The following is a 16,399-nucleotide window of genomic DNA, read 5'->3' on the forward strand; positions in this document are numbered from 1 at the left end:
TTTTAAATGTACCTATGAACATTATTTTTTGGTGCAATGCAGACAACACTGCAGAATTGAATATTACGAGTATTATTTTTATTTTGTAAGGGATTTTTTTGCGACTTACCTACAAAATTTGAATACACACAATAAGACTATACCATTAGAAGTAGGTATACACAAAGAATTTGTTTTTGGACCTCCCGGGGAGCTCTGCAATTACACCCAAGAACTAAATATTGTAGGTACCTACAGATGATATTAATTTAAGGACGTCGAAAATAAGTATTTTTATTAAAATGTATTTCCTTCAGAACGAATGAATAAGTTTTTAAACGCAATATTCAAAGCAATTTGAATAAAACTACATTTTAAATATTTCTCAAAAATCTTGAGTAATGGAAAAATAGTTTTTCGTTTTCTTGCTAAAAATGGCATATTTTTTGCAATTCAATTATGTCTCGATAAAAGTTTGGAAAAATTACAATTTTTATTTATATCATTTTGGGAAACAAAGCTTCTTCTTCCTCCATTAAACGCTGTTATGATTTCGATGTGAAGTGTACCACATTCATAATTCTCCTTCGTATCTTTGTGATTCGCAAGGCTGAAAGCTGCTGCACGCTCCATTTACCATTTCTGAAGCCAACTGAACGCTGGTGATTTTGCATTTGCTAGTAGCCTACCTTTTTTACATTGTTAAGGTATTGCGTTTTTGATGGGGTTCAGAGGGTTTATCCTTTGAAAATGACCAACGAGTTGGCCGTGTTTTTTACTTGCTCTATAGAGAAAGTTAAGTGCGATAGAGTATGGCGCCAGAGGTTTGGGTTCAATTCCCAGCCTACACCTCCAAAAAATTAAAAACAACATTCATCAGGGGTACTGTGACTGTCTCTTGCGAGGAATTGGCAAAGCCTTCAAGGGTACCATTGTCTTGAAAAAGTGCTTAGCGGTCAATTGTAGAATGGTTTTTGTTAGTCACAAAGTCTTGCTTGTTCATGGGGTGTCGTACACTCAGAGACAAAAATAACTACTTTATTAGTTAAAATAAATTTTCACAAAAAAAAAAAATGGCAATATAAAGTTTGCACCCCCAAATACTTATTTTTTTTTCAAACCTGCCTCGTTAGATTGCCCAAGATTAGCCCAGGATAGCCAAACTTTTACTATCGCTATCCTACGCTTAGTTTAAAAATTATAGAAGAATTAGTTTTTATTCACCACACACAAAAAAAAGTACGCATACACCACAGTCGCCCTTTTTTAATTTATATTTAAGAATAATTATTTCCACTGGTGTCTGCATTGCTCCTCAAACGTTATTTATTGGACTTGATTGCATGTAGTCCATATAACATTCCTGTTAAGAAGCTTAAGTCGATTTGTTTCATGTCACCACAACATACAAATATTTTTTCGAGTTTAAAAATCATTGATTTTATTGGTTTGTCATAAAAGCACCTAGAAAGCCTCTTAAAAATCAGAATTTGGTTTTTTCTGTGTAAAAATTAAAAAAAAAAAACAAATTTTGATTTTTAAGAGGTTGACTTGTTGGATTATCACCCCGTTCAACCTAACCTAACCTAACCTAACCTAACCTAAGAGGTTGGTAAATTGAAAAAATTTTGTTTGTTATATTTTTAAAATAAGGGTGGGCTAAAGAAAAAAAGTGATGTAATTTGTTGGAATTACCAGTTCAGTTCAGAAAGGTCTAAAAAGTTCTATTCGTGTACTGAAAAAGAAATCACTTCACCACGGCTTTAAACTACCGATTTTTTCACATGAAAAAAGTTTTTTGTTGTTTCTTTTGAAAAAATAGTGAAATTAAGAAAAGAAAAATTGGACTTTCCTGGGCTAACGTTGGGCAAACGAACCACAGTGCAAAACCTACATTTTTTTACACTGAATAAAACAAAAAAAATATTTTTTGTGATTTTTTAGGTGAAAAAAAATCAGTTATAGTTTTAGAACTAAGGGTGGGCTAGCGAAAAAAAAATATTGGACTATCCTGGGCTAATCTGGGGCAATCGAACCAGGCAGGTTTGAAAAAAAAAAATTAGCATTTGGGGGTGCCAACTTCACATAGCCAAACAAATTTGCAAAATATTTGTATTTACTTAAGAATTGATCTTGGACCATGTACTTGCGAGTATATAATTAAATTTTTATTTAATATGTTATGTTTGAATCTATCGTATCGCAAACGAATTTTAGTCTGGATTAAAAATACCAGTGATTCTCCCCTATTTACGTTGCCTTTTGTTATTCAAATGACACACCTTCTTAAAGTGACTAATAAAGATTCAGTCGAAGGCAACGACTTAATTTAAGTTTTACTTAAATGGCAATTATGGCGAATAAAGTATGTCGTTCAATAGCAGTAATATTAATATTTATATAACGACATTCTCTAAGTGAGTGAATATTAATATGAATAAATTTTGTTAATTTTATTCATATTCAATATACAAGTACACACACTCAAACCAAAAAAACTAAACTTGCTCTAATTGTTTTAATTGGATGAAAATAGTTTTTTCTTTTTTTTTTATAACTAACCTACAGGCAGGCCCTTCCCATTGTAAAATAAGTCACGAAAGATTCAAAAAATAATACCTACTTGTAGATTGCCCAAGATTAGCCCAGGATAGCCAAACTTTTACTATCGCTATCCTACGCTTAGTTTAAAAATTATAGAAGAATTAGTTTTTATTCACCACACACAAAAAAAAGTACGCATACACCACAGTCGCCCTTTTTTAATTTATATTTAAGAATAATTATTTCCACTGGTGTCTGCATTGCTCCTCAAACGTTATTTATTGGACTTGATTGCATGTAGTCCATATAACATTCCTGTTAAGAAGCTTAAGTCGATTTGTTTCATGTCACCACAACATACAAATATTTTTTCGAGTTTAAAAATCATTGATTTTATTGGTTTGTCATAAAAGCACCTAGAAAGCCTCTTAAAAATCAGAATTTGGTTTTTTCTGTGTAAAAATTAAAAAAAAAAAACAAATTTTGATTTTTAAGAGGTTGACTTGTTGGATTATCACCCCGTTCAACCTAACCTAACCTAACCTAACCTAACCTAAGAGGTTGGTAAATTGAAAAAATTTTGTTTGTTATATTTTTAAAATAAGGGTGGGCTAAAGAAAAAAAGTGATGTAATTTGTTGGAATTACCAGTTCAGTTCAGAAAGGTCTAAAAAGTTCTATTCGTGTACTGAAAAAGAAATCACTTCACCACGGCTTTAAACTACCGATTTTTTCACATGAAAAAAGTTTTTTGTTGTTTCTTTTGAAAAAATAGTGAAATTAAGAAAAGAAAAATTGGACTTTCCTGGGCTAACGTTGGGCAAACGAACCACAGTGCAAAACCTACATTTTTTTACACTGAATAAAACAAAAAAAATATTTTTTGTGATTTTTTAGGTGAAAAAAAATCAGTTATAGTTTTAGAACTAAGGGTGGGCTAGCGAAAAAAAAATATTGGACTATCCTGGGCTAATCTGGGGCAATCGAACCAGGCAGGTTTGAAAAAAAAAAATTAGCATTTGGGGGTGCCAACTTCACATAGCCAAACAAATTTGCAAAATATTTGTATTTACTTAAGAATTGATCTTGGACCATGTACTTGCGAGTATATAATTAAATTTTTATTTAATATGTTATGTTTGAATCTATCGTATCGCAAACGAATTTTAGTCTGGATTAAAAATACCAGTGATTCTCCCCTATTTACGTTGCCTTTTGTTATTCAAATGACACACCTTCTTAAAGTGACTAATAAAGATTCAGTCGAAGGCAACGACTTAATTTAAGTTTTACTTAAATGGCAATTATGGCGAATAAAGTATGTCGTTCAATAGCAGTAATATTAATATTTATATAACGACATTCTCTAAGTGAGTGAATATTAATATGAATAAATTTTGTTAATTTTATTCATATTCAATATACAAGTACACACACTCAAACCAAAAAAACTAAACTTGCTCTAATTGTTTTAATTGGATGAAAATAGTTTTTTCTTTTTTTTTTATAACTAACCTACAGGCAGGCCCTTCCCATTGTAAAATAAGTCACGAAAGATTCAAAAAATAATACCTACTTGTATACAGTAAAAGTTGCAAACAAAGGCAAGTCCTTTTCATATAGGTAAATTTCCAAAAACACATTTGCCTTCTTCAAAGCCTATAGAAAATAATTATGTACCATTATTACATAATATATAAAAAAAAACCTAAATAATTATAAGAACACATGAAGTAGTGCAACAGCGCGTCAAATCAAATACGGTCAGTGCATGAAACACTTTTTCCTTAATGAATAAAACCTATAATGGAAGTGCTTTAGTAGTATATGTGAGACTAACTAGGATTTCCATTCAATTTCATTGTGTTGTTGTTACTACTCCCTTTACTAAAATGACCGAAAGTGATTTTGTTGTTGCTGTAAGGTCCTTGTTAGCAATTGACTTGTCGGGTCATCGAATGCGACCGAACAAAACAGAATTTGCACAGTGGCCAACCGGTGAAGTTAGACTAAGAAAACATAAGATGAGTGTTTAAAAATATGTGATTTTGTTTAAACTTAATTTAACATCTTGTTGTAATGTGTTAACTAGGTATTAATATTTTAACTTCATTTTGAAATGTAACGCTAGATTTTTTAAATAAATCATTTCAGAAAAAAAACTAGGTCATTGAGTGTTGTCCAAATACAAAATTATTCTGGACATGTCAAGCAATACTGAACAGCTAGATATAAGATCACCGAAGCTTGATGCAGATGTACCGAAATCTTCACCTGCTCAAATAACAGATGAAATAATTAATAATAATTCAAAACAAGCACAAATGTCCGAAAATTCTTTGAACATTTCTAACGCAAATAATGACCATCAGTTGAATATGAATAGTGACGAAGAGGAAGAAGTATTTGTGGTCGAAGAAGCACAGCGCAGAAATAACGAACCCACAACCATTATGGGTGGTGGGGCTGCTAGTGTTGGTAGTGGCATTGAAACACCCGTTGGTATTGGTAATGGAAAAAATACACAAGCGAACGACTATTGGAATCGCAATGGACATCATAACCGAGCAGTGAGTCCAAGTGCGATGGACAACATGAGTGAAGTTTCCTCACAGCCACCAGTTGTGCCATTGATACGTTCAAAATCTCGGCCAGAATTATCGTCTTCTAATCAAATAAATAGTGTTATGAGTGCTGTAAGTCGTTATTCAAATTTGTCATATTGGAAAGCGAGGCGAGTTGTGTTTTATCGAAATGGTGACCCTTTTTTCCCGGGAGTGGAGTTGAGATATCGTCCAGGACGTGACATCACCTCAATGGATAGTCTTCTGGATAAAATTTCTCCAAAAATGGATTTACCACGTGGGGCGCGTTATATATTTTCGATGGACGGAGATCGCAAGTATAGTCTTGATGAGCTTGAAGATGGAGCCAGTTATGTTGTTTCATCATTTAAATCGTTTAAAGTAAGTAAATTTTGTAGTAAAAATTTTTCGTTGTTATAAAATATTTGTCAAGTTAGAAATCAATAGCGAGCTTAGGGTTTATATGGTGGTTATTTCACAGTGACCTCTTAAGCATTTATGATATGTTTTTCAAACCAGAAGAAAATCGATAAAATTTAAATATTTTCCTTGGACGAAACTGTTACGTGTTTTGGTTACTATTATGGCACATTTTACTGTACGAGAATGGGCGAGTCAACATCCATTCTTCTTTTTAAAATCGAGCCCTGGTTTGTATTTCTATTCACTTTCAATATAATGTACATGCATTTGTACATACCTATATACATATTTACCTTTGTAAACATATAGCACACTAGGTTATCAAATATGAAAGTAAAGAGTTTAACTGAAATCTAATCCATCAGTTGAGAGAAGTGATTTCATTTGTACTATATACTATATTTTGTTCAAACATTGGAACGAATCTCATGTGGTAATCTAAATAACTGTTGTTAAATATTTAACTTAAAAATTGTCTAGAACAAAACACTAACTTCATGAAAACAAAAACAGCACGCCTTTTTTTATTCGATACTTCTAAAGGCTTTTAAGTACATATTAAATGCATAACCTTGGAGCTCGTGTTTTGTCCTATTTCGAAGACGTCAATATAAAGTATAAGAAATATAAAGTATAGAGCTTAAAGAACCATAGAAGGTAAAAAAGACAGTGTTCCCAAGCTTGCTACATACATATATGTGCCACGTGTCATAATTTACTATCTAACAAGAAAACATTTATTTCATAACAGTCAAAATAATGTATTTTTAAATATTTTTTTTGTTGTTTACAAAACAACTTTTAGAAGTTGAATCTAAAATGATAGCAAAAACAGAAATGCAATATATTTTTTTCTTTCCTTCGATCGCTAGTTTTGTATCCTTTCAAAAAGCTGTATGGATTTTATTGAAATCCTTTTTACAGAAGTCCGACTTTAAAAATTTAAAAAAAAATTTAAATAGCGTTTGAAGGGGCTACTGGTATGTAAGGATCACAGAGCTGTTTATTAAATGTAGTAGTGGTTAGATTCGTTTAAAATATTTAAATAATATTTTCGATATCTAGGTACATTGAATTATCTGAATGTCCGCTACGCTGAGCTGTAGCTATAGGGTCAACTTAGTGTGTGTGTACATCTTCTACATTTTATTGTATTTTTTTTTTTCTCTTTTTTTGGAAGACTTTCAAGGAAGGAATATTGAGCACTTAATTGCCTATGAAATGGCCTCGGTCGTTGTTGTAGACGGCTTACTGTGTTACATATCGAATTAACGTTTAAGGTTACTAATTTTTGTTTTAGTTAGATATAGCAAAATTTGTGGTTTTTTTATATTATTTTTTTAGCCCTAATTTTTTCTATAGTCAGTTAGACTATCAGAAGAATATATGTCAATACAAAATAAACTTTTATTCCTAGGAATAATCTCTATCTGAGGTATTTCTGACTACTGACAAATTGGCCCTTAATGAAATCAAGGGGAACGGTAGTGCCCAGCCAAGTTTTCTAGCAACTTTGGCACTACACCCTTATTCACAGGACACAACTCAGGCCATTTTCGACCCCCCTCTTACTTCCACACCAAAGATGCTAGAAATTTCAAACTTGCTACATTTGTTGAGCTGGTCAAAACCACCTAACAAAATTTCAGCTTCTTACGATGAGTAGTCTCTGAGATATAGGGCTTCAAAAATCGCAAAAACCGTATCTGACTCACTGATTCACATACTCACTGACTCACTGACAGATCATCAAAATTATGGAGAACTTCCCGTAGAAACTTGAAATTTTACACGGTGATAGGACTTGTGGGGTATACTAAGGGAAAAATCGAAAATTTGAGATTTTCAATTCAGGGGGCGTGGCATCCACCCATTTCCGTTAAGTTTTCATCAAATATAGAGATTTTCAATTCTACAGCCATTCCTTGCAAAAAGTAGTGAAATCACAACAAAAACATTACTGTTAAAAAAAAGCCAAGTTCTCCTATGTGGAAATTATGCTGGCACAAAAAGTACTGAGATGTAAAAGTGTACCAAGTTCTAAAGTTTGGGTTCAAATTCCTATCAATAATATTTTGATTGTTTACTTGGCAATTTTTGAAATAACTTTAAAATCGGTAATTAACAGAAAAATTGCCAAGAGAACAATCAAAATTTTATTGATTAAATTGAAAACAAACCTTAGAACTTGGTACCAGTGTTACCGCTGGATATTTTTGAAAAGTGGCAAAAAAGGTGGCACTCGAAGAAACGACAGAACGACCCCGCAATTTCATCAAGCTCTTCATAGAACTGATTATGGCAAAAATGAACCTATTACGAGAATGTTAAGGAATGTTAATAAAAATTGTAATATTTTTGATTGCACTAACAGCAAGATCACACAAAAAAACCTCCTATATGGTATTTTATAGCTCTCTTGGACCTTAATATTAGTAAATAGTAAAAGAGAAACTGAAACTGGACTTTCTTTAACTGATTTAACAAGTGCTTAAGCATGCTTTTTTATTTAATTTTTGTTTTTTTCTACACTTTTTTTTTATTTTTTTTTAATATTTTTTTTTTATTTAATACTTCATTTTTATTTTTTTCTATATAGTGGAATGCTTTCGCGTGCTCCTATATAGATATTTACTTTTTTACATTTTGTAACTGCTTGTAATAAGCAGCCCCGCTCTTATCTCGTGTTTTTCTTTTCTTCAAAAAACTCTAATTTAAGTGCCGATATGACTAGCCACCGCAAGTGCCATCATACTCGGTGTAAATGGACCCCAGCGCGTGCGGTATCTGGGGGGGAAAGAGGCGTGGGATAATTTAATTTAAAAAGGTGGCACATCAAAATAATAATAAAGGAACACCATATTTGTATGAAAATAGTCTTCAGAGAAAAAACATCTCACCAAAATCATAACATTTGAAGAAAACACACAATTTAAACGAACATTTTTTTATGTTTTATTGTAACGCAAACTTAAAAACTTAAAACTTAACACTTAATTTTATATTTTATATTATACATACATAATTCAATTTATAAGTTTAAGTGACCTCAACTCCAAAAATGTATAAAGCGTTTCGCTCCACTTAAATAAAAATAATTTTTATTATTTTTATTTTTGTTATTTTTTTCTTCATTATTATACATACATATACATATATAAATAAAAAATAATAGGTACCAGGTATTCAATAGATATTTCAAAAACAAAATTTGTTTTAAAACTAGTTTAAGGAAATTGACAATTGCAATACCATAAAATAAATTAATAAATAATACTTAATTAAAAGTTAAGTTAAGAATTTAACAAAAGTTAAGAATTTGTATCATGGTGAATTTTAAGTTTTTGTTTTAATTGAATGGAATTCTAAAAAAGTGGCACAGACTAAAAGGTAGTGGCTCGGTAGCACAGGCTGAAAAAAGGTGGCATTGTGCCACTAAAGTGGCACAGCGGTAACGCTGCTTGGTACACTTTTACATCTCAGTACTTTTTGTACCAGCATAATTTCCACATAGGAGAACTTGGCTTTTTTTTAACAGTAATGTTTTTGTTGTGATAAGTTCTTACGAGAATTGGTTCCTTATTAAATTAATGTTAACTTTTATCACTCGTTAATCAGAAAGTTCTTCATACCTAAAATGATTCCACTATTTAAAAACAAAATTATTCTAAATTAACAAAATTATAACCTACTTACGTAGGTACATAAGGTTCGCCGACTTAAAAAAAATTAGTGCAAATTAGGATGTATAAAATTTATATGCAGTTAAAAAAAACGCATACATTTTTCATGTGGTGTAGTGGTAAGATTTTTTCTCACTAATAAAAAAAAATCTTTAACTTGAAATATTTTAATGCTCATATTTTATTATTTTTTTTTATGGTATATGAAAGGTCCATACAAAAATTCATCACCACTTATTTTCAAAGAGTAATTGGTTACATTCTGAATCTTGCTCTTTAAGTAAAATACTAATCATGTAGAGTCCAGTAATTTTTTAAATGATGGTCGAAATATTTTTGTATTCATTTTATTCGATCGGGCGTTAAAAAATACCTCGAAATCATGTAGGTATCATATATTAATAAAAATGTTTCATTACCTCTATATGCAAATAAGTGAGTGCAATACAGAAAAACTCTTTTATCTACTCTTCTGGATGGAATACCAAGTTGCCCAATATCTCAAAATAACTCTTATATTGACAACTACCAACAATGTAAATTTCTAGCTTTTATCACAAAGTGCACGATTTTAAGCAGCCGGGAGTTGCTAAGCAGCCGCCCCACTATCACCCGTTTAAAAAAAAAAAATTTCCAAAATTGATCGAATTTTGTATGTACACTCGGCTGTGGAATGAGCATCACGTTACAGATAAGATTATATTCTTGTTTCATTTATTTGAGAGCGTGAATTTCTAGTGGTCGGACCTTAATTCCTGAATTTTTTTTATGAAATAACGACCTCGCATAAAGAAACATTTTAATCAAAATCGTTAGATCCATTTTTAAGAAAAGCAAGTTTTTCTTTAATCTTGATTATATGACAGGTGCAAATAATTTCAATTTTCCATCCACAAGGAATCTCACAAAACTGATAACTAACTTACATTAAAACTTCTTTAAAAAAAGAATAGATTATCGCTTGAGCAAATGAAAATGACGAAAACTTTTGAATATTAATTTAGTGGTCCATCTTATGTATTTATGTCAATATGACCAATACTTTTATAGGGTCAGAAAATGATCAACATAGGCCAACTCGTCTGAATTATTATTTTAGAAAAGAACATTTTAAACTAACCCTTAAATCGTTGTTCATTAAAAAGTTACTCATACGCCATAGGGACCCTTCAATTAAATTAAATTAAATTATAAACAATTAGCAGGAATAATTTTTGAAGTTGTACTTCTTTACGCACTTTTGTTCAGAGTGAAAATTTTCCAAATAACATCAAAGGGATGGCTTAAGCACCATCTAGTTCTCATAAATGAGGCGTTCAGAATGAGATGTTTTAATGACTTAAAAATTAAGTAAATTTTTTTCAAAAGCTTCTTTAGTTCCTGAGATAGAGAATCTAAAGCTCAGTATAATGCACAAATTTCAAAAGGACTTCACTCATTATTATTTTGAACGCCTCAACTGCGAAACAGTTTGGTTTGTTAGGGTGTTAACCTACTAAATTTTAAAAGGCATCTTCATAAGTGTAAGAAAAAAGTTTTTATAAAAGTGAATTTCTGTGGGTGAGAAGTATAACAGTGTAACTGTCACTTTTTTAAAGTACGAGTTTTCAGCGGTTTACCTAAGGCCAATTGAAGTCTATTGACTGTCGAATTCATACAGTTGTTCACTCCATTGATATTGAATTTAAAGAAAAGAATTTTGGTTTATCATTTAATTTTATAAGACTGCAATACAGCTGAAAAATTGGCAGACATTTTCATTTTTTACCAGGTGGGGGAAAATAGAGCAAACTTTTGGAGTACCTTATTTTGCGATGCACAAGGCTGCTATATAACTTCTCAATTTAATTTTGTTATAAAGTAAGTTAATTTGGTAAGGGGTTGAGTTTCAAAACTTATGGCATTTAAACTTTCCATGTCTCTAATAAATGTGGAAAAAATGATTACTCAAATAAAATATTAAAAGTACCAGCCAATAAAAAAATTGTGCTTATATTTTAGCAGCTCGTATTAAACGAGAACACACGTGTGACCCTGTCATGCATTCTTTTATTTTTTGTTCAAGTAGATTACCACTTTTCATCCATTTTATTTAGTTTTTTTTTTTTATTCCTTTGTATCATAAGAAAAGGTATAACGTCCCAAGTTTTTCAAATATAAATTTATATGAAAGAACCTACGTATCCCTAGAAACTCTCGTGACATGGTAGCTACTTAATATTAAATACTTTAGATTTCAACGATAAGACTTCCCTCTTACCAAAAAAAATAATATTTAACCTTCACAAAAAAATATTCTTGGTCTATGAATTTGAATATTAATGTTTTTATATCATCTGACCTAATTTTGTTCAAAATCTTTTTTTTTTTTGTTTTTCTTTGGGTCTTGTAACATAGGGATTTAAATGAAGTGGTTTGTGTTGAGAACAAAATTAATAATGATGTTTGTATTTTATGCGATACTTAAGGCGATAATTAAGATAAAAAGAAAAATAATTATTACTAAATAAGGACTTCAAACCTTTTTGTTGTTAAAAGAAATTGAATGAGAATTATTATTTTTCATGCTACATATTTAGTATTTGCATAAGGATTTGTGGATATGTATTTGATTCACAGGATCTCACAGCATAAATATTTTGCATTTTCGCGCAATCAATCGTATGCAATGATATAAGTTTTTCACTGATGATGTCTCCATTGCAAGCAAGAAATATCTGATTAAATTTATAATTTTTTAGCAATATTAATAATTGTTGCAAATCATTATTAGCTAAAGTAAATTGCTTTAACACCCGGTAGATATAAATATTGGACAAGGCTTACATTTTGTTTGTATGAGTCAATTGGGAACATTTCTCATTTTCCTCTTGATCTTCTATAACCCCAACCAACGACAACAACACCCAAATATTTTTTTTTAATAAACGTACAAAATGTTTAAATATCATGACACAAAAGTATAAATAAAATGACGTGACAATTAAAATTTTCTATTTTAGTTTTATTGGGTAGAACATTTCCAAACAATAAATATGTAACCTTCAGAGAAAAACATTCATGGTCTCTGAAAAAAAAACTTGAATTTATTGTTCTTATAACATCTGGCCTAATTTTTTTATTTCTTTTTTATTCACGATTGGTATTACACTTAAATGATGTGGTTAGTGCTACTGAGAAGTAAGTGATTTATGAAGTTTTTATATTTTATGCAAAGCTATTTGGTAAGAAAAAAAAGAAATAACTGCCATGCATACTTTTGTATGTACAATTATTATATACATTGTACGTACGCTTACTTACGGTATGGTGTACCTACCTAGGATTTGGAATTATCAAACACCTACGATTAAAACTTTTTGGTCACCCCTTTCTTAACAATTTTTATACTTGCAGTATAGATACTAATGGGCAAATTTTAGATAAAAACGTAAAAAACGATTCTTTAACATAAAGTTTAAGAATATTAAAAATAATCGAGTTCGAGATAAAAATCATATAATGCTTTGTGATAATAGAGAATGTCAAAAAAATGGGTCTCGCAATTCTGTCTGTCTGTATGTACTTCGAGATACCGCCTAAACCCTTTCTTCAAACCTGATAGTTAATACTTTTGGATGGTTCTTTAGATCTAACGATTTTCATTAATATTATTTTTTGTAATGGAGAAAATTAAATAGCACATATTATTTGTGATCAAATATAGGTCGTTTCAAATCAAAAGTCCCATGGAAAATTGAGCAAAAATAAAAAAAACTCATTCGCTTACTGGAAGGAAGCATTTATGAGGCAGCTGAACTTTTTCTAAAACTACGATAAAATAATGAAGAACAGTTCTTGATATCCCTATTTTAATTAATTGATCCGTCTGTGAGATTCACTGGGTTAGCCTCAGAAAGCGGAGGCAAGTCTCCCAGACCTGCATCACTCCATTTCCGCGGACAATACAAAAAAAAACATACAATTATTTAATTACACTGGTCAACAAGATTTTTGCCACAAGAACCAAAATATACTTTTCTAGTAGTTTTTGGGGTGCTGAATCCGAATCTGAAGTCAGAAAAATTTGATTGGCCTTCGTTTTTGAAATATTACCGTTAGAAAATGTCAAAAAACGTAATTTTGGCTGTTTTCGAGGTTATGTTTTTATGTGGAGTAATTAATTGTGAATAAATTTGTAACGGTGCCAATAAGAGCTAGTTTTATTCATTCAAAAAATGTTTAAATCTTTCCGATATCTTTTTTATTGCCCGAGATATTTAAAATTTAAGTAGCGGTCTTTGAATCAGAAACAACACTGGCCAACCAAATTACACTTTTTTTGCCTCAAGAATCAAAATATACTTTTCTGGAGGTTTTTGGGTTGCTGAACTCGAATCCACAATCAGAAAAATTCTATTAGCCTTCGTTCTTAAAATATTACCGTTATAAAATGCAAAAAAGGGTTTTTTTTTATAACGGTTATATTTCAAGAACGGAGGCTAATAGAATTTTTCCGATTGCGGATTTGAGTTCAGCAACTCAAAAACCTTCAGAAAAGTATATTTTGGTTCTTGTGGCAAAAATTCTGTGGCCAGTGACTTAAACTTTAGATTGAGTTTAGTTTCTCTTTGACTTATTAAATGAAACTAAAGATATCTCGAGCAATAAAAGAGATATCGGGAAAATTTAAACAGTTTTTGAAAGAAGAATATCTGTTCTTATAATAACCATTACAAAATTGTTTATAATGAATTACCCCACATAAAAACAGAACCTCGAAAATAGCCAAAATTACGTTTTTTGACATTTTCTAACGGTAATATTTCAAAAACGAAGGCCAATCAATTTTTTCTGACTTCAGATTCGGATTCAGCACCCCAAAAACTACTAGAAAAGTATATTTGGGTTCTTGTGGCAAAAAAAAAGTTAAATTTTGTTGACCAGTGTTATTTATCATTTGAAGGTAGTTGGGGTAACTTTGCCGGCCGAAGATATTGTTATAGGACTAGGTGAAGATGGACCAGAAATATCCAGTTTATATGATAGCAATTCATAACTTAAAATCCTATTCACATCTTTTCATTTGTTTAATTGGGCAGTAAATATCTTATTTTTATTTTTCAATTATTTTCGAGTCGTCACCATAGAAATCATTAATAAACAAATTCAGAATTTTCGTTTGTTTATTTTTTCTCTAGCATTTCTTTCATTCAAACAAGCATGATTTGTTGTTATTTTTGAGTTGATTTGTCGCAATGAGCCAATAAAATTGAGTTTTTTGTTTATTTGTTCTCAATTTTATTGGAAGGAAGAAAATAAACTCTGAGTCAGGACTTTTGATTTGAAACGACCTAATTTTTTGGAGTTTTATTAAACGTACCTGCCATAAAGTAGTTTTTAGATTTCTGAATTTCTCGTTAAAGATTTAACACTGCAAAATAGACCACCTAAAATTAAGCGTATTTCTGCATTTCTTAAAAATAAGAAGATTTTCGTCTTAAATTAAGTGGATTTCCATCGATTATATCGATCGGGAAAATGAATCAGGAACAATTTTCAAGAAGATATTTTGTTATGTTTTCATTCGATTTGAAACACAAATTGTATACCAATCGATTATGACTCAAAGAATTTTTATTGAAGAGGAAAATAATAATGGAACACTTATTTTTTTGTTGAAATTATTGTTCCTGATGCAAATAAATTTTTCGTGCCAGCTGATTAACATTTCGTTTCACTGCAAACGAAAAACTTTTTCGTGTGTATTTCAATCAGGAAAAAAAGGAAGATAGATTTTTTGGCTTGTCAAGTGACATAAGTTCTCCTGATCGCTATAAACAACGACCAGAAAAAAATATTCAATTTCATATGCTGTTTCTTTTTTTTGATGCATTTTCTTGATCGTTATAACCGGCCTCTAATTTAAGACCGAAGTCATCTTGGCAAAATCCATGCAGTAATCCGCTTTTTAACGTGGTCTCTTTCTCTCGCATTCCAACTTTTGTTTTGCAAAATGTTAAAACATTTTGTATTAAGAAATTAATTTAAAAAAAGCTCTAACTATTTTTCAAAAGGAATAAAATGGTATACCTAGGTAGCGTACGGGGTACAATGGTTGCCACCCCGATTTTTGTGCTAATTATTGGCACCCTTCATGTAATAAAGCATTTCACAAAAAATATTTAATTTGGTAACTGTCAGTTTTTGATTATTTTTTGAGTTTTTGGATGAAGATTTATTTTTTTTAGCTTAGCAAATATAATAAATTAAATGTTTTTAATTGTTTTTTATATAAAAAATATGTTCAAATTAATTAAAAAGGGGTGCCAATAATTGGTCCCATATAAAGTAGTGGTTTTATTATTGGCAGGGGGTACCAATAATGCGTGCTTTGGGACATCAATCGTTGGCACTGCCAATAATTGTACCTTTAAGACTGCCAATAAATTATACCGTGTATCCGTTATGAGTTTATGTTTGAAAAATGAGGAAAATAGAGCTCAAAATTTTTGATAGATTTGCCAAAAACTCGTTACAGACAATTTGGACGGATTTCCAAGACCCGTTTTTATTTTATTTTAATATCTCGTTCTTAACGGATATCTCCTATATAAAGTTTTCGAGATATTGCGATTTTCTCGAAAACGGCTCCAACGATTTCGATTTAATTTGGCGTACGCAGTGTTCTAAAAAACATTGCAAACGTGTTTAGTTTTTCTCAAAAAAAACTGTACAGCAGAAATATGACGTTTCTCTTTTTTGCGAAAATACGTAATTTTTAGTTAAATTTAAACTTAAAAAAAAAAGATTCAACTTCCAAAAATTATTTAAGATAAAGGTAAGAAATTTGAAACGCAAGAGCCAGTACCTTACATTTTAATTACTTTTTTTTACTTGCGTTAAATGAAGATTTTTTGCTATATTAAACCGTTTTTAATCTTTAAATTTTAATATAAACTTTAATAAAAACTATCATGAAAAACACTTGTATTTCTTTCAATTTCGAGGGTGCCAATAATTGTACCCTGGTGCCAACAATTGTACCTGGGTGCCAATGATTGTGCCTTTTGGGTAGCTTTTCCTATTTTAATATTTTAAAAATAGTCTTTGTTTTTTAAACATTTTTTTCAAATAACATTCAAGTCAGAAATTCTTAAAACTTTAATTAGACATATAAAACATATTCCTAATGCCCGATTCACAA

General features: G+C 30.5%; 1 protein-coding gene across 1 annotated transcript in view; it reads left to right on the plus strand.

Moving 5' to 3' along the window:
- Window positions 1-4,507: 4,507 nt before the first annotated feature.
- LOC129919975 (echinoderm microtubule-associated protein-like CG42247) overlaps window positions 4,508-16,399 on the plus strand; it is a 33,255-nt gene continuing 21,363 nt past the window's right edge. The window contains exons 1-2 of the mRNA XM_056001115.1: window positions 4,508-4,614; window positions 4,689-5,488. Coding sequence (XP_055857090.1) covers window positions 4,727-5,488 — 762 coding nt within the window. The 5' untranslated portion in view covers window positions 4,508-4,614; window positions 4,689-4,726. The remainder of the gene's footprint in view (window positions 4,615-4,688; window positions 5,489-16,399) is intronic.

Source organism: Episyrphus balteatus, chromosome 4, assembly GCF_945859705.1.
Source record: "Episyrphus balteatus chromosome 4, idEpiBalt1.1, whole genome shotgun sequence".
NCBI lineage: Eukaryota > Metazoa > Arthropoda > Insecta > Diptera > Syrphidae > Episyrphus > Episyrphus balteatus.